Source organism: Haliotis cracherodii, unplaced genomic scaffold, assembly GCF_022045235.1.
Source record: "Haliotis cracherodii isolate W230 unplaced genomic scaffold, xgHalCrac1.p SCAF_13, whole genome shotgun sequence".
Taxonomy (NCBI): domain Eukaryota; kingdom Metazoa; phylum Mollusca; class Gastropoda; order Lepetellida; family Haliotidae; genus Haliotis; species Haliotis cracherodii.
This window is the reverse complement of record NW_027266268.1, coordinates 32879415-32898213: the sequence shown is the minus strand read 5'-3', so window position 1 is coordinate 32898213 and position 18799 is coordinate 32879415. Positions and strand designations below refer to the sequence as shown.

The 18799-nt window shown below is 40.5% G+C and overlaps 1 protein-coding gene across 2 annotated transcripts; it reads right to left on the bottom strand.

The window, feature by feature from the left end:
* Positions 1-768: 768 nt before the first annotated feature.
* LOC139459200 (gem-associated protein 4-like) lies at positions 769-14712 on the bottom strand. 2 transcript variants are annotated; one of them, XM_071240654.1, is made up of 16 exons: positions 14582-14712; positions 13328-13714; positions 11457-12127; positions 10427-10584; positions 9597-9651; positions 8141-8270; positions 7615-7779; positions 6408-6515; positions 5799-5957; positions 5250-5613; positions 4471-4586; positions 3614-3653; positions 3146-3273; positions 2583-2715; positions 1682-1806; positions 769-1141 (listed from the first exon to the last, which is right to left on the bottom strand). In XM_071240654.1, the coding sequence occupies exons 1-16, from the start codon at positions 14639-14641 to the stop codon at positions 821-823; spliced, it is 3120 nt and encodes a 1039-aa protein (XP_071096755.1). In that variant the 5' UTR covers positions 14642-14712; the 3' UTR covers positions 769-820. The 2 variants fall into 2 exon arrangements, with proteins under 2 accessions (XP_071096755.1, XP_071096756.1); XM_071240655.1 differs by having other exon boundaries at positions 4474-4586.
* Between the last annotated feature and the right edge of the window lie 4087 nt (positions 14713-18799).

Below are 18799 nucleotides of genomic sequence, written 5' to 3'. Positions count from 1 at the left end.
CACCTCTTACAACAAGCATAGGTTGCTGAAGACCAATTCATGTAAGACCACACTAATGTGAACTGGACTTGTGTGTCAGTATCTGGCACTGTCTCTCATCAGAAATGGACGAAACTTCTCAGTTTTTCTGTTGGACTGCCACATGTAACGATATAAAACACTGAGTGTAAATGTTTTATGTACTGATACACTGCAGGAACAGGGAGGGAGCAAGGGAACTGAACCCCTTTTCCAGACACTTTACATGACAAATGGCTAAAGGTAATCAGGGGCACGGGTGGCCCAGTCGTCTAAGGTGCCGCCATTCGCTGTGCAGAGTTGCGTCCCTTGGGCATGCCAGAAACCTATGATTGTGGGTTCAAATCCCGGTACGCCCCGATTATGTTTCTAGGTTTATCAGCACCAAACCTGTGCTCGCGGGTTTCACCGAAGTGGTAAACGTCTGAGATCTGCATCACTTCAGGCTTTCCTCCCACATGAAGCTGACATGCCATGATATAACTTGAATACTGTTAAAAGCGGCGTTAAACCAAACTCACTCACTCACTAAAGGTCATCAAGGGCAGGTAACTTAAGATGTGGATCAGTCCCTCGTTGAGTGTAATATGTAATGTAAGCCCTGGAGATATAGAGGATGATCGTGACTTTTTCAAAATGCTGGATCCACTTCTGTAATACATAAGACTTGGACATCCAGGGATAGACATGGCCACTTGCCGGTGAGTCCGAGAGAAGTGAAAATCCAGACTAGATTTGAAATGCCATCTTGATAGACATAAGGCGTCAGCCCATGACATCCAAGTTTTTATTTAATGAACACTCATTTCTGCAAACCTGTCTCCTGCTTTTTCTCAAATAGTTTTTTCAACAATGTCTCCTGTCTGCTGTTGTCCTCCATCAGACCCACAGCTTGCACGACAACCTGGTCCAGTTCCCGGAACTTCAGGATGTTGCTGGGAGATTGTCTCCCTTTCTTAAGGTCACTGTATTTGCCTAGCAAGTCCAGCAGAAAGACATACAAGGGTTCTGATTGGTCTGAGTCCATTGTAGTCATGGCAACAGTCACATGACTTAACATCTGAATGAGTATAAATGACACAATTTTTCTGTCCTGGACAGCCGTAAGAACCTTGGTCTGTTCCTGAAACAAGAAGGTCATGTGGTTTCCTTTAAAATCTTATTCAGGTCCAAGGCATCAACATATTTTGTGTATTAATCAAGTAAGTTTCAATAAAGATCCCATGGTGGCCATTTTGAAAATAGGACCAGAATTATGAAGCAATAACATGCACAATTTTAGCTTCAACAAGTTAAATGCAGTATCAGCAGATTACATAAAATAGTATTGTCTGGTCCAGACTTGATTATTTACAGATCGCCGTCATATAGCTGGAATATTGCCGAGTACGGCATTTAACAAACAAACAAACAAAACATAGACAGCAAGTGTAAGGTATCAAATGGCCACAAAGATCAAACAATAAAGAGTAGGGTAGAGATTGTGACATCACTTCCACAATGAAGCTTTGGTGGCGTATGGATCCAGGGTATGTATGTCATAATGGCATGGAGATGTAATGCTCTGGTTGATCAAGGACAGGTTTCAGACCGGGAAGCCTTATTACTATACAATATGTGGAACTAGTCAATAACAAAGGGAACCATCATCAATCAGCATTACCTGCAGAACTGTCACATAGCAGGTGTTGACATGCTGGACAGCAGACGCAGGAGCAGACATGTCACTAGAGGTTGCCATGACAACGTTAGACAGAATCTGAGTCAAAGTCAGCAAACATTTCACCTCTGGAAATATAAATGGCAGACCTTGAAATGAAAGGCACAGCTTATAAATTAGAAAACTAACAAACAAATCCATCAATATTTCTTGTTTATTTTCACTCACTGACTCGCTCACTATTTTACTTTTCACATTGACATAGGCACCCAGGGTAGAATGTGTCCCCAGCACCCCGTTGTTAATCAGCCCCATGACACCCGGGGTAGAATGTGTCCCCAGCACCCCATTGCTAATCAGCCCCATGACACCCGGGGTAGAATGTGTCCCCAGCACCCCATTGCTAATCAACCCCATGGCACCCGGGGTAGAATGTGTCCCCAGCACCTCATTGCTAATCAACCCCATGGCACCCGGGGTAGAATGTGTCCCCAGCACCCCATTGCTAATCAACCCCATGACACCCGGGGTAGAATGTGTCCCAAGCACCTCATTGTTAATCAACCCCATGGCACCCAGGGTAGAATGTGTCCCCAGCACCTCATTGTTAATCAACCCCATGACACCCGGGGTAGAATGTGTCCCCAGCACCCCATTGCTAATCAACCCCATGACACCCGGGGTAGAATGTGTCCCCAGCACCCCATTGCTAATCAGCCCCATGGGCACTTAAGGGGAACTGTCTGTATACCCTAATATACTACTCTTCTTTTGAGAAATACATACCAACAATATCAGCAAAGGGGACATGACAAAAGTGTTCAAACCTGGAGAATCAAACCCCAGTCTTTGGGTTCATTTCTAGTATTCCCCACAGCCCTAAGATTTCTGCGAGTATATTTACCATTTCTTGTTGCCAAGACAACCTTGTTATCCAATAGCAGCCTGTAGGGAGGAGTCAGGCAGTCGTGGGTAATGAGGGTCCACAGACAGCCGCTCACCCGTCTCCACTCCATCAGCAGCAGATTCCGCAGCATCTGCAACACCACATACATCACCATGAGGGCAACATCAGCAGGCACTTATCTCACAATGTGCAAGGACAAGCTACACCAGCAGGATAAGGACCTTTATGGCCCACTGGAAATGGCAAATTTAAAAGATGAGGACATTGATAAGATATTGCCATTGTCATATGGAAGTGTATTTTATAGTTTAACAATGATTGTAGATGTGCTGCATTGTGTTGTATTTTGCCAGTCGTCAGGAATGTAGTACTATTTATGGTAAGCAGTCGTCAGGAAGTTACTATATTTAGAAGCTAGAGTGGTGTGGTAATTTCCGGAAACGGCGAGACCCCTCCAGGATTGTATAGAGCCTTACAGCACTGTCTAGAAAGTTCAGGAAGCTACCGGTAGTTGGACAGTATGCAAGAGATGATACAGTCCTGAGACCAATCTCACCAACCTGGGACAGAGCAGACGTTAGGACATCAGGGGAGATAACTCTGTGGCCAGATGGGATTCGCTGGTTGATGGCGGTTGCTGTTTCATCGGAGACGCTGGCGCACCTCAGTAGTGGCAAACAGTTGTCAGCTGGTAGGAACAGACAAAACTTTCTCATTTTATCACTGAGCTGAGCTATAAGAAATAAGTTGTCACATACTACACTGCTAAGGGACTACAAAGAAACGTTTTCTCCCTTTTTCTGACATACACACTTCTATCAATAAATTTTGAACAAAAAGAGTGAATGATATTTGACATCCAATATAACGATATCACAGATATAATTGACTGGGTCCATGAAAGTATGATCAATCTGTGCCATCAGGTCCCAGTGACATGCACCAGCCATGGGACTACCAGATCCTGTTTAATCACAGGGAACTCTGGGCACATATTCCCCTTTGTATCATAGGAAGCCAAAACTCACCACAGCCTCGTATCACATGGTCAGCTAGGTCCTCAACAAACTACAACAGAAAAAGTGGCAAATTGACATAACCATGAAAATATACATGTTTACACTCTTGTCACAACTTAAATGGTCACCATTTTGAATTGTGTCGTTCTGATGTGACCCGTTATGGGATGTCCTCAGATCCTTGTTAAGCGGCAGCGCGAATTAAGATCTGATTTTAATGAGATTAAGAAAACCATATTATTTGATTCGGAGGAAGCTCCAGAAGTGTCCATCATTACTACTAATCAATCTACTCCAACTCCAACTCCACGCCTTGAAACTCACGCTAGTCCATCAGCCTGAGGCTACTAAATTGTGCTTGTAGTCCTCATCGACCATGTTGACTACAAGCATTTGAAGCAAGGTAGACACAATTTTATGGATAACAACTTCTTTAATACTGTGAAAAAACGACGTTTCGATACAGATTCTTATACCTGTGTCAAGCAAGACTGATATAAGGATCTATACCGAAACATCGTTTTTCACAGTATTAAAGAAGTCGTTATCCATAAAATTATGTCTACCTTGTCATCCGTCAACTTCTAAATAATGCCTATCAAACAATTTAAGCATTTGAGGGCTATAAATCTGAACCAGTTCTCAATTGTTCAATTTTGCTACAAACTGGAACTGAATATATATGAAAGAAAAAGTAAACACAGCAGTCTCATTCTCATTAGCTACAAACTCCGAGTGAAATAAGGTTTCCACTCGTCTTTAAAAAAACTAATTTTTAAGGCAGCCACTTGGCTAAACAATTAGGTCATTAACTTGAGTCAGTGGCCGTCATTGTGGATTTAACTGAGATTGCCCTGTAAACGTACCACCTGGTGTCCAGCTGCCTGTGTTGTGTCCAGGCAAGACAGAGTCTTCTGAAGGTGGACCAGAACCGTCCAATCAAGATCCTTCGTTTTCGATTTCAACCAATCAGCAGCCATCACTGCAAAATAGTCGGAAAACACACACTGATATGATTTGAAGAAAATACAAATGATAGGCCTTCCATTAAAAGCACTCTTAACATAAACAGGGCCCACTTACACAAAGTGATCTTAGCGCAAAGAAGATCGTAACACCCATACTTTAACATAGGCTTACAATAGTCTAAGCGCTAAGATCACTTTGTGCAAGTGGGCCCAGGTATTAAAATAACGTGAGTCAAATATCACAATACCAATACATGTCACTGATCACTGCATAAATTAGTTTTCCGATTATTATTTTTTATATATAGGGTCAGTTGGTGGTCAACATGTTCATAATAAAATTGCAAAGATATATTGTTGAAGCGACATCTCTATGGTTGATAGGATAAAATATGTGAAATACATTTAAAGAAACTTCACTTCCTACACTGAGCTACTTAATGGAAGAATTTCAGTGAAATCTTAACCGTGAGAAAAAAAAAAGAAAAATGATATTTGGCTTGTTCACGTCCAAAAGATATTTTCTTTTCATATGATTCAACATTTTTACGACTGAAATCAGACATGGTACAAAAGAAAACCAAAACTTAAAGTTTTCATCTTATTTCATATTTCCATAATTTTGGGTTGACAGATATACAAACAATGTAACCAAATATCACAATTTAGATGCTGACCATGCAATTTGGAGAAAATTCCAGCACATTTAGCCTGCATCAGCTGGAGACATCTCAAGCAGGACTGTTTTATACCGGACTTGTTCACTCGACCATCCCACAGCTCCACACAATCATCAAGCAGCTCAAACAGACATAGAAGTAGCGTCTGTGGCTGTAGTTCGATCAACCAGTCACAGTCCTTGTCACTTCTCTCCAGTACACAGATGAAGAGCCTCAAAGCAAGCTCTGTGTTGATTGGCTGTTCTTGATCTCCTGAGTTACATGAGCCAATGAAAGGCAAGATAGCTGCAGAGGCAAACTCTGCTGGGGGTAAGATGGCAGCTTCTTCAAATGTGTAGCCATTGACTTCTCTGTGAAAACTCTGAAAAGATTCATGATAATTTTATTGTCTACAACCTTACAAACAAGCTATTATTATATCAACATCGTATATGTCAGCAATTTTTCGCTATCATGGGATATAACCAATACCTGAAAAAAACCTGAAGGCCACAATCTTGTCACTGAAATATTTCATAAAGGCCAAGTTAGAAAGTGACCTCTCACCTGCACAGCAGTAGAAATAAACTTGATTAAATTCTTCTCTTCATTTCGATCAAGTTTGTTCACCAGCAAATACTGGGTGATCACATGACACAGGAGAGATTTCTCAGGTTGGTGGTTGCCATAGCAACAACGACACAAGTCCGGCACCGAGTTGAAAATCTGAGAATGAATGTAAAGAAATATTTTTGTTTATTTTTTTATGCTGGATAGGACCTGGTACATACTTGTGAGTGAGAAAGAGAGGGAGTGAGAATAGTTTAACACCTCTTTTAGCAATATTCCAGCAATATCATCAGAAATGGGCTTCACACACTGTACCCATGTCAGGAATATCGAACACAGATCTTCGGCGTGATGAGCGAAGGCTTTAATCACTAGACTACCTGACCGCCCCAAGGGAGGGAAGGAGGGAGGAAGGGTGGGAGGAAGTGGGTGTATGGGTGTGCGGGAGGTTTTGCATCTTATATCACAATGTCCCGTAAGTAATCGAGTCTGGTCCAGTGGATTATAAGATAAGTCACGATGGATGACACACTATCAATATTTATACTTTCAAAAATCATGTGGTGCTTGGGACATATTTTGGTGGGAGTCAGGTGAGTGATATACCTTCAGTACGACTGGAATCTGTCCTGAACTTTTGACTGCAACAGTGACAGCATACTCCACCAAAGCTACAGGGTCGACCAGGGACAGCCTCAACACAGCTCGGAGGTCCTGGCAGTAAAGAGATGCAAAGAGTGTGTGAGTGACATTTGTTTTAAATGCCACCTGGAACAGCATCAACTTGATGTTTGAGGAAAGCCCCAAGTGATGCAGGTCTTACATATTGACCACTTTGGTAAAATGGGTACGTGCTGACAAACCAAGAAACATAATCACAGAGAATCTGAGACCGAATTGATGGTGCCTTAGATGACTGGGCTACCCTGCCCTAGATATCAAGTGTATTCTACCATGAGTTTGGACATCTACCATGAGCATCGATCCACACAAATGGGATACGATGATATGCCTCAACCAAGTTGGTGAGCCTGACCACCCGATCCTGTTAGTCGCCTCTTACAACAAACATAGTCGCCTCTTACGGCATGCATGGGTTGCTGAAGACCTATTCTAAATCTAACCTGAATGAAGATATGAGGACACCACCAAACGTTACACCAGGTAAGCTTTCTAATCAGCCAATCAGCATCAAGGCTTCTAGATTCTCAATATGAGTGAGCAAAGCATTAAGACAGCATATCTGGTTTCAGTATTTTGATAACAAATATTGTCGGGGTTATTGTGCTCGGTTTCAAATAAACATAAGAGGTATCTAATGTACAGTTTGACTACCTCAAATTTCAGAACACAGTAGCACTTATCAGGTTTCAGAGACAGACATTGAAGAAAAATATAATTCAGAAGCTTCATTTTATGCTTGGTACTTTAGGCCAGACTTTTTTAATTTTATGTTTGACGGATTTATTCCAGCTTTTCCACACAAGGTCGGTCATAATAAAAATAAAGAGCTATGTCAGTCATTTATTTATTTATATGAAAGTCATTCTGCTGTGGAGTTAAAACTGCAGCTGGTTTCTTGAATCACTGATAGTGATGTAGACATGGAATTGATACATAACATTTTATATTCAGAGGGTCTAGCGGGAGACATTATAAAAACAAATATTTTAATGTTTCATTTATTTCTTTTCCAGCTGCTTTTCAGTTGGGGTGGCGGCCCGTGAAACAAAAAATACAAATTGTATGGCCTTAAGATGCTAATGTATTCTCTCAGTAAATCAAGTAAAGCATTTAGTCAGGCGTTACTTACTTTTTCTGATGTTTCGCTGGTGAACTGGTTGAAGGTAATGTTCATCTCCTGGTGGAAGCTGCCCACAGAGGAGAGAAGGTCAGGGTCGTCACAAGACAGGAAGTTCTCAAGAATTATCTTCTCTTGGGTCAAGATTGGTAATCTTGAAAAGGCATCCAACAAAATCTACAACCATAAGAATATATACATATATGGAATTCAGTACTCCCAATAAGAATTGGAAGTGCATGTATTGTCTTTTTAATTTTCTATTTCAAAATATATTTTAGTGTTTAGTGTTTAGTGTTTGTTGTGGTATATTACTTTTGAAGTTTAATAGTAACATGGACATATATACGTCTTTGCACAAGTCCATGATGGATTTTGAGACATGACTTCTCAAGACATGGGTCTTGGAGACATTTTTATCTCGGAGATATGATAGGGAAATTATACATTTCACAACTGAGGAAAATTATCAACTTTTCATCGAGACCTACCGGGGTACCACAAAAAGTAAATAAACTGACAACATCAGGAAATGTACCTGCAGGACTGGGGCTAAAGATAGACCTTGACATTCCACCCTGATTAATGTCCGTAATGTCTGAAGGAGAGCTTGGATGTCGGACTCAGAAAACAACAAATCACAGTTCTCTCGCAATAAATAAGTGTATCTGAAAAGAGAGATAAAAACGAAACCATTGGTGCAAGTATTGTGATTATTTCCTTGAAGGTGATCCCATAAAAAACCTTGATTATCCAGTATCCAGTGTATCGTATGACAGATTAAAGGGGGTTGCCAGGTGAGGTTGGTCTTAGCACTGGATCATACTTTGCAAAACCATTTTATGTAATATTTTTCCATGCCCCCCCAAAGTAATATTTTCGTCATCCCCCAAACAAAGTTGTCATTCATAAATTTTGCTGACCCTTTCCTCTATAATAAATATATAAATGACCAGTCCCTTAGCCCCTTATCTCGAGCCTGATGCTACAATTGGCCATCGAGTCACAATTCTAAAAGCAGTGTCTCAAACAATGTTACTCCCAACAAGCCAGCCAGACTCATAAATCTAACGACCCCATCTGTCAGTTGCTAACCCACAATTGTATGAACATGCTAGAATAGATAATCAACAGTTTTTGTATTAGACTGACTTTACTCTGTGCCTCCAACCTTTACAGTTTAAACATGTTTGTAATTACAAGCTTAGCTTTTGATCCCAGGTAAGTGAGTCATATGACAATGTCTGATTTAACACTGTTTAACACAGCAAGGAAATTTTCTAATAGACAGTCCATCAAGTCAGACAAAATGACATGTCATAAGTTAGAGACAGATTAAGGTGGTGGCATCCCTTCTGAAACAAAGCTAAAGAGGCCAATAGCTCCAGGGTATTTATCCCAATTGAATGCAGATGAAATAAATTGGACAACCAAGGATCCAATGAATATTGGATTTGAGCAAAATAACAAACATTATCAAATGTTACTACATGTTTTTTTTTTTTGTTTAATGCCCCATTCAGCAATATTGCAGCTATATGACGGCGGTCTGTAAATAATCACGTCTGGACCAGACAATCCAGTGATTGACATCATGAGCATCGATCCACGCAATTGGGATACGAGTCAGCGAGCCTGACCACCCGATCCCGTTAGTCGCCTCTTACAACAAGTATAGTCAACTTTTACGGCAAGCATGGGTTGCTGAAGACCTATTCTACCCCGGATCTTCACGGGTCTGCTACTACATGTACTGTACTGTAGTTTGATCTGTTGTGCGATACTCATTGATTTGAAGCATGTAAATTTGCCTATAATACCCGTATCAAATATCAAATACATCACAATCGAATAACCATTTCTTGTTTGTATTATTTTTAGACACCAACCATGAAACAAGGGTGGACACTTTCTTGTGTCTGGCCGTATATATTCTGAACTGGCTACATCAATATAATACCAACATGATCAATCTTAAAACATCTAGTTATTACCTTTCATTCCTCCAACGAGCAGGATCACAGCAAGTTACAATTCTTGTAATGTGTGCTGAAACAGAATTATTAGCTGAAACACATACTTAGAAAAAGACAAGATTCTAAAAGGCTCGCTCTCTCTGTTTCTCACTCTCTCTCTCTCTCCACAAGACGATCATAGCGCATGACAGTTGTTTGTTATATTAGAGTTATATTAACCTTAGTGCTACCCTATAATGACATGCAAACCCTTTCACTGAGTTTGACGACTTGCTTTGAAAAATATTTGGACAAAGTTCTTGATTCAAAATTGAAAACTGAACGAAAGAATATACTGGAATGTCTAATAGATGGCCTTGATTGTATGGCAGTACTTCCCATGAGCAATGCAAAGTCCCTTACATTCAAATGTTTATCCTCTTGGAGTCACAGATAGATAACAACAGATTAAAGTCAGTAACTGTCATTCGGAATACCCTATGATAAATATTTTGAGGTTGCATGATTAGAAAACACTGACTGTCACTTTCCTGATCTGGTAAGCAATGCTCTGATTGGTCGGATGAAAGGTTGTTCTGACGTAAAATTGTTATGGGATGTCCTCAGATCTTTGTTTAGCAGAATGAGAACTAAGATCTGATTCTAATGAGCAACCAATCCATGTCTTCTTATGACAAGCATAGGTTGCTGGGGACCAATTCTAAATTAGAATCCCAACAGCGTACAGCTCATAGCAACTCTCATTGTTCCCACTTGATCCCCACAGGCATTGGTGAATGGAATGGGGTCACCAAGATTTTAAGGGTGGCGTGTCCAATAGCTGGTATGGAGGGATCGTCAAGTCTTACCCTCAAAGCCAGCCAATCTCCCAAACAATATTTCCTCAAGAGTTATCTTCCCCTGCCTCTCTTCCTCCTCCTTCTGTTTCAGTGCCATCTGGTGGCAGCGATGGGATTCAAATGATGCCAGGAACTGATGTACTGTAGATATCCTCGTATCTCCAGAGCTGCAAAAACAAACATAAGCATCTGCATGAGCTGGGTGAGTGAGAGAGTGAGTTGGGTTTAAAGCCGCTTTGAACAGTATGTGGCAAAAGCCCGAAGTGACGCATGTGTCAGATGTTTACCACTTTGGTGAAACCCACGAGCACAGGTATGGTGCTGACAAACCGGAAACATAATCAGGGCAAATTCATAGGTTTCTGCGTGCCCAACTCTGCATAGTAAAGTAAGTGAGTGGGTGGGTGGGTGGGTGGTTGGTTGGTTGGTTGGTTGGGTGGGTGGGTGGGTGGGTGGGTGAGTGAGTGAGTGAGTGAGTGAGTGAGTGAGTGAGTGAGTGAGTGAGTGAGTGAGTGAGTGAGAGTGAGTGAGTGAGTGAGAGTGAGTGAGTGAGTGAGTGAGTGTGAGTGGGTGGGTGGGTGGGTGGGTGGGTGGGTGGTTTGGGAGTGAGTGAGAGCAATATTCCTGCGATATCATGGCGGGGACACTAGGAATGGGCTTCACACATTGTACCCATGTGGGGAATCAAACATGGGTGTTCCGCGTGACAAGCAAGCAATGTAACCACGAGGATACCCCAAAGGCCCCACAGTAAATTGCACAGTAAAATAGATGACTAGGCCACTCACGTCCCCCCTGCATGACCTAGGAAAGAGAGTAATAGATGTTGGAAATATTTTCCAGTACTCAGTCTCTCAACCCCATGTTAATATGAGGAATATGAAATGTTTACATGTTCAAACACGCAACTTACTTACAAAACTTGACCACACGCATCATGAAATAAAAAATTGTTATTCAAAGTGTAAAGATATTTTTCAGCAACTGTTAACTAACGACAGTTTTATTTCTGAAATTTCCAATCCGAAAGTGCAATTACCTATCAGTTTTGGTTGTTTCAAATAATCTCTCATAAAAAGAAATCACATTCAAGTCCATTATGCCAAGATCTAGAGTTGTCTCCCTTGCCAGGTCTTCCATCAATGCAGCGTTTCTTCCTGATTGGCTCTCTCCTTCACTGTTGAAGTCTTTCAGAAAAGAAGCTGAAACCTCCAACCATGTTAGCTTTGGAAAACCTTTATGAATCCTCTGTAGTAATTCTGAAAAGTTATTTTCACAATCTTGTCTTGTTCTGGACTTGTTCAAAAGTCCTAAAATCCTCGTTGTTTCTCGATGAACAACAGTTTTATCTTTTCCCTGTTCTGACTGTAAGAGCAATGTTTTTAACTCAGTAATACTTATTTTATTATGACAAACACCTCCAAGAATGACAAGTATATGAATTATTTCAATAAATAATCCCTTAGACTGTAGCTCTTGTTGGTTAATCCTATTCAAGTGCTTGTGAAACCAATTAACAGTATCTTCCATTGTCATGGCAACATTAAGTTGGCCCTGGTTTTGATTGGCTGACTTGATCACCAACCAGAAGAGGTATTTCTGACAGGTGACCACAAGTTCAAGGTTGTTGGGGTCATCTGATGACTTGACCTCTTCAATGATGGACTTGACAACTATTGCCGCTTGAGATTCATCAAGGACTTGCAAACACTGAAAAAAGAAATAACATTAAATAAAGATAATACGATCCGATAATCCCAAACTGTGAATCCAAATGCTCAAGTTCACAGGGATGATCACAGATGTTGTTTATATTAATTACCCAAAAAGGTTGACTAACATCTAGTCTCTGAAATGAACATATCTTACTGCAAAAACAGTTGTTAAATTATCTTAATAAATATATAATAAAAAGGAGCCCACAGACTCTCGTCATTTCCAGATACTGCAGTAATCTAGACTTGCCAAACCTTATAGACTTACATGGGCTGTATTTGATATATTTGTATCAGGGCCTGTATGACAGACTACCAAAAAGGCTGATTATCACTTTACACTATTTGAAAGTGTTAAGCATCACAGCATCTTGAAATTATAGAATAGTATGGAATGCTTAATAAATAGAGGTTATCATGCGAGTGTGTTTGGGGATGGTAAATATCCTGCATTAGGAATAAACATTGTATTTAGCGAGCCTAGTCTATGATACGTCACGGCCATGTTCATACGTTGTTGACAGTCGGCCTGTCCTGTCATAACGTTAAGAAGTGCAGTCAGATGTATAGACAGCAACAAAACGAAACAAGGTAACAATTCAAACATCTTTCGGCCAAATCCAACTTTTTTTAATTTGTGGAAAAGGTTTCAAGCCGCAGAGGTCTACAAGCACAGATATTGCTACTGATCCCGATTGGCTAGGCCTAGTGCCCTGGCAAAATTGTTTCGAAATTTATATCTCCAAAGTTGCCAAAACTTATAATAGTCCTTAGCTACGTCACAGTTAGACACTGATTTTCAGTATATTAGACTGTTCTTTTGATAATGATAGCAATTATCCCTGTAGTTTATCCAGATTCCCAATGGTTAATTCTGACTCGATCGCAGAATGACAAGGGCGACGCCATGTTTTTTATAAACACTGAAAGTAGTCCCTACTTGACCTTTGATATTTGCATCTCTATCCGCATATGACCCCAACTGATATTGTTTTTATCTGTTGGCTTTATCCTGCCGAGAAACCTACCCATTATATGATAAAGATTAGTTACAGGTTGGTCTAGAAGTTGGTCAGGGAGAACACTTCATACAGAATACAGTATCCTGAGAATCCTGAGATAAATTCCTGCAGTAACCATGGTAACAGTGCTACATACACCTTGATTACAAGCCTAGACTCATGAAAACACTCACCTCAAGAAGCTGTCCATTCCACTTAAACCTCTTAACAAGCTCAAAAAGGATTGCTAGATTCAAGCATGGGAAATGTTGGAAAATGTGATCAGCTGATCTGGAGCCCTTGTTGTCCGTGACTGTTGGTGTCTCTGCCTTATCCAGAGATCTGTCATTACTGTTGGAAGCTCCATTTTCTTTGACTGCATCAACCTGCTGATCCTTGTTGTGGCTGTTCTTCAAGATATGTGTCAGCAGGAAAGACAGCAGCTTGAAGTTCCACACATTTCTGTCCAAGAGACTGCGCTCACTGTCCAGCCCATCGAGGATCTCACGGACAGATGGTGATATCAGGTCAGTGAATTTCTGCACTTCGTCCGAATCTGTAATGTCAGCTGGACTTGGAAACTGTCAGATGGAACAAAGAATGCACAGTGTCATCACTCTGATTATCAAAAGATCAGTTCTACTTGATGATGTGAGATATGTAACCTGGTTACTGAGTGAGTGGGAATTCATGTACTGGTCAGCAGTAGAGATCTCAACTACATATCAAGGAAACCTGTTTCCAGTACATGGATAAGAAATGCAGCATGTTGTACTAAACTCATGTCATATTTATTCCATATCGATCAAATTTAGATGTAAAAATGTCACTGAATATCTGTGGGACAGTGTATGAGTAATGTAAATGTTCTTGTTTGTTTTTTAACAATGCACTCAGCAATATAGACTAACACTTAGTCAATGTCTTTTAAATAATAAAACATATTTTTTCGCAAGCACCATTCCTCTTCTTCAAGCAAACTAGACTTGTTTAGTTTGATCTAGACTTGCCTAGGCTTTTAGTAAAAAAAAATACCTAAAAAATATAAATTCCACAGTCATGGTGCAGGACTTTCAGCAAGTCTATAGTCATATAGCTACATGACAGCGGTGTGTAAATAATATTGTCTGGATCAGTCGCGCCAGTGATTGACATGAGAATCCATCGACGCAATTGCGATACGATGTTTCGAGTAAGTCGGTTGATAATATAGCATCTTCCTTCAGTTTACTTGTTGAGCAGAAAGTGAATAATTGCTTAGAAAATTGACATTCCGACAATATAAACTACACCTATCCAGTAATGTAAACAGATACCGCCCATGTATGTAAGTGACATGATATAGAGTGGGGGCTGAACAACTGTTGAAATGTCTATCGTGGCTAGATGGTAGCGAGCAAAATGACACACAGCATGCAGCAGTTGGCGAAATATAATTTAATTCGTACCTCTAACGTTGCGAATTTCGCTGCAGACTGAAAAACAGCTAGTTCTGCACAGAATTCCATCACCGTATTGACATGACAAAGCTCTCCTAATCAAAACGATGTTTAGAAAACAAATTCACGTGCGTTTTCCTAGACACCGGAACCGAACACAATCTTTACCTCCAAATCATAAAGAGTTACATAATTATCTCCCTTCTGTCGTATCTCTTAACGATAATTATTAAGGACATAATTGGAGCGGAACTGTCTGGATAAACGAGGTAGTACAGTATGAGTGCAGCATGTAAATTGTAAAACCATTTATTCAGAAATGTTATGAGATATCAAGTTAGCTGGCTGGATCAACAAGGGAAACTGTGAACGAAATACGCACAAAGTCGGAAAGCGCACATTAAATCCCCCATAGTAAGTAGGTAAGACTAGGGAAGGGGCTATCCACGCTTAATATTAATTAGTGGACAACTGACGTGATTGAATTAATTTTCTACATGACGTTTTGGAGTAACACAAAACAGAAATATTTTAAATCATTTGACGAATTGGCAATTTATTTTAAGTCTGTTTAGCCTTGGATTAATGAAAAAAGAAAGTTCTGTGTGCAATGTTTAAATTGATATAATTAAAACTAATCATAATGAAATCATATCTTTATATGGGATTGCATTCTGTTAAGACATGAAAAACAATATCATTATTGGTCAAAGTATGATTATTTGTCAAGGAGGAAAACAATTTTTTCAGTTTTTTGTGTATAGTTGATGTTTAACAGACATATCCTCAGACTTCAAATGTTACCCGTCTGAGATTGCATTAAGTTACAAATAGTGAAAGAGTGAGTGAGTGAGTTGGGTTTAACGCCGCTTTTAACAGTATTCCAGTTATATCAGGGCGTGTCAGCTTAATGTGGGAGGAAAGCCCGAAGTGATGCAGGTCTCAGACGTTTACCACTTCGGTGAAACCCACGAGCACGGGTATGGTATTGACAAACCTAGAAACATCATCGGAGCGAACCGGGATTCGAACCGACAATCATAGGTTTCTGGCGTGCCCAGGGGACACAACTCTGCACAGCGAATCGCGGCGCCTTAGACAACTGGGCCACCCGTGCCCCCCTACAAATAGTGAGAGAAGTGATGGCCACAATCTCCTCAGCAAGTGTCCCAATGTATCTGGACTTTGGGTGGGCTGTGACAAAAAAACACTTTTTTTCCATCGGTTTGATTTGTTGGTAATATCTCTGGTTTTCTTGAGTTTGTTGTGTGGGGAAAGGTGGCCCAGTCATCTTAGGCACCCCAATTCGCTGTACAGAGTTGCTTCCCCTGGGCACATCAGCAACCTTTGGTTTTGGTTTCGAATCCCGGTTTGCCCCGATTATGTTTCTAGGTTTCTCAGCACCATACCCGTGCTCATGGGTTTCACTAAAGTGGTAAACGTCTGAGACCTGCATCACTTCAGCCTTTCCTGCCATTTTACTAAAACAAAGTTTGTTTATTATACCCCCGTTTACGAAGCGTTCGGTCTGTCCGTCCTTCCGTCCGAGCTTTTGTACGGCCCATATCTTTTTAACTACGCATACTAGCTTCATCAAGCTTGCTACACACATTTACCACAATGAGTACTTGTGCCTTTTGCTAGTTTGAAGATTCTGAATTTTTTTATTTTTGCCGTTTCCATGGGATCATGGTGAAACATAAATTTTGGGTAGAGTTTTTGTATGATCCATGTTTACAGTATTATGTATCCTAGCTTCAGCAAACTTGCTACATTAACCACTATGATTGTTTTTGATCTTTTATAAGATTCTGAAAGTTTTCTCTTTTGCTGTTTTCATGGAAACATGATGGAATTTAGAAATTTTGATGACTGGTTTTGTATAGCTCATGGGGTTACAAAGGAAAGGGCAGTTCCTCAGATTTAAAGCAACAGGTATATTTCATTTGTTAACAAACTATTTACTATTTGTTGTTGACCAGCGGGGATAACGGGGTATGTGAGCTTTGATCACTTCTTTCTTGTTGTTCAATGCTGCACTCAGCAATATTCCAGCTATACAATAACAGTCTGTAAAATAATCAAGTCTGGACAAGACAATCCACTGATTGACATCAAGAGCATTGATCAACACTATTGGGATACAATGATATGCATCAACCAAGTTAGTGAGCCTGACCACCCGATCGCCTTTTACGACAAGAATTGTCGCCTTTTACAAATTACCACAAAGAGACTTTGTAGCTGATGTATAGGTTTCAATGTTTAGCTGATTGTGTCCTCATAACCTTTCATTGTGGCCTGATCATGTTTGTTGCCAATCATTGATGTTGTTGCTGTTCAGTGCTATAGCGGTCAACACTTGGTTTGTCCTCTCAGCTTTCATCATATATAGTCTGGAAGGTAATTTAAGGTACCGACGTTTACTACAATATCTGAAAAACTATCGGACCTACTCCAGTCAAAGTTGGTATGAGATTATAAAACAGTCATACATAACTGGATATTACATTTAAAGACAATCGGTGCATGAATAAAAAATCTGTCTGGAATCACGCACGTTGAGACGCCCAACGCTAACACCGTATTCGTGCGTGCGTGCGTGCGTGCGTGCGTGCGTGCGTGCGTGATTCCTGTGCACCCTTTCGAGTTGAGTTGACACTTTCAACTGTGTCATATGGCCCTGTGACGCAGGGGTAGCATTATGCAGATGGCTGTTTCAATGAATGCTCGTTCCACCCGTAATGAACAGGTCTGGTTGTTGATTAAATATATTGATAACTAAATAGACAGATTTTTTATTCATGCACCGATTGTCTTTATATGTAATATGCAGTTATGTATGACTGTTTAATAACCTCATACCAACTTTGACTGGAGTAGGTCCGATAGTCTTTCAGATATTGTAGTAAACGTCGGTACCTTAAATTACCTTCCAGACTATACAGGCAGTGATTATACAGCTGCGCACTTGCTCATGTTCGGTCTTTAACACAAATACAATCATGCAGGAACATATTTCTGATTCCAGGGTTATCTAAATATTCATGCGCACTCAGTATAGAGGTTAGGCGTGCGGCAGAGATTATCAGTGCTGGACACAGCGGCTTCAATCCATTGTATTAAAGAGTACATGGAGTATTCAAGAATATATTTTACTCTGAAATTTGGCATTAAAGGGGGAACTGTTTCAAGCCCATTTCAAATGTAAATCTAGATGTTGTAAGTAATATAACCCCGCAAGCTATATGACGACGGCAAGATTCCAGCTATATGACGACGGCAAGATTCCAGCTATATGACCACGACAAGATTCCAGCTATATGACGACGGCAAGATTCCAGCTGTATGACGACGGCAAGATTCCAGCTATATGACGGCGGCAAGATTCCAGCTATATGACGACTGCCTGTAAATAATCGAGTCTGGAGAGTCTGAAGCAAGACAATCAGTGATTGATCATAGGCGGATCCAGAGGATCCTTTTGAGTGAGTGAGTGAGTGAGTGAGTGAGTTGGGTTTAATACCGCTTTTAACAGTATTCCAGTTATATCACGGCGTGTCAGCTTCATGTGGGAGGAAAGCCCGAAGTGATGCAGGTCTTAGACGTTTACCACTTCAGTGAAACCCAAGAGCACGGTATGGTGCTGACAAACCTAGAAACATAATCGGGGCAAACCAGGATTCGAACCCACAATCATAGGTTTGGATCCTTTTGAAAACCAAATGTATGTTGTAGACAATCTCCCCACTGGGAGAGGATTTTGATATTTTGGACCCCTCAGTTTTAAAATGCTGGATCCGCCTATGTTGATACTGTGAGCAGGAACGGGTCTGACCATCCATTCCATTTGGTCGCCTCTAACGACAAGCATAGGTAGCCATGACCAATTCCGACCCAGAAATCCAGACAGAGGTCGAAACTTATACACAACTCCTTTGTGTAGATGCCATGGTCCTCATAAATGACAGGGGGATATTGTGATATTAATGAGATTGAATCCCCCATGACAACACATAGCATCCAAATAAGAGGCACACACACACTGGATGCTTGTGTTGATTTTATTTTTGTATTATTTACAAAATATTCACAATATAATACATTGGATTGTGTCACAAATAAGAAGCACTTTTTGACAACAGGTCCAATATTTTGGCAAAGCCTATATGTTTCATAGATATTCAAATGAGACAAGGTACAGTGAAAACTCCTGAACTCGACCAC

Coding starts and splice junctions, on each gene's coding strand:
- LOC139459200 (XM_071240654.1), bottom strand. CDS start 14,641: ATGGAATTCTGTGCAGAACTAGCTGTTTTTCAGTCTGCAGCGAAATTC. Junction 13,715..14,581: donor CGAAATTCGCAACGTTAGAG/GTACGAATTAAA, acceptor TCCATCTGACAG/TTTCCAAGTCCAGCTGACAT. Junction 6,516..7,614: donor CCAGCGAAACATCAGAAAAA/GTAAGTAACGCC, acceptor CTTTACTGCCAG/GACCTCCGAGCTGTGTTGAG.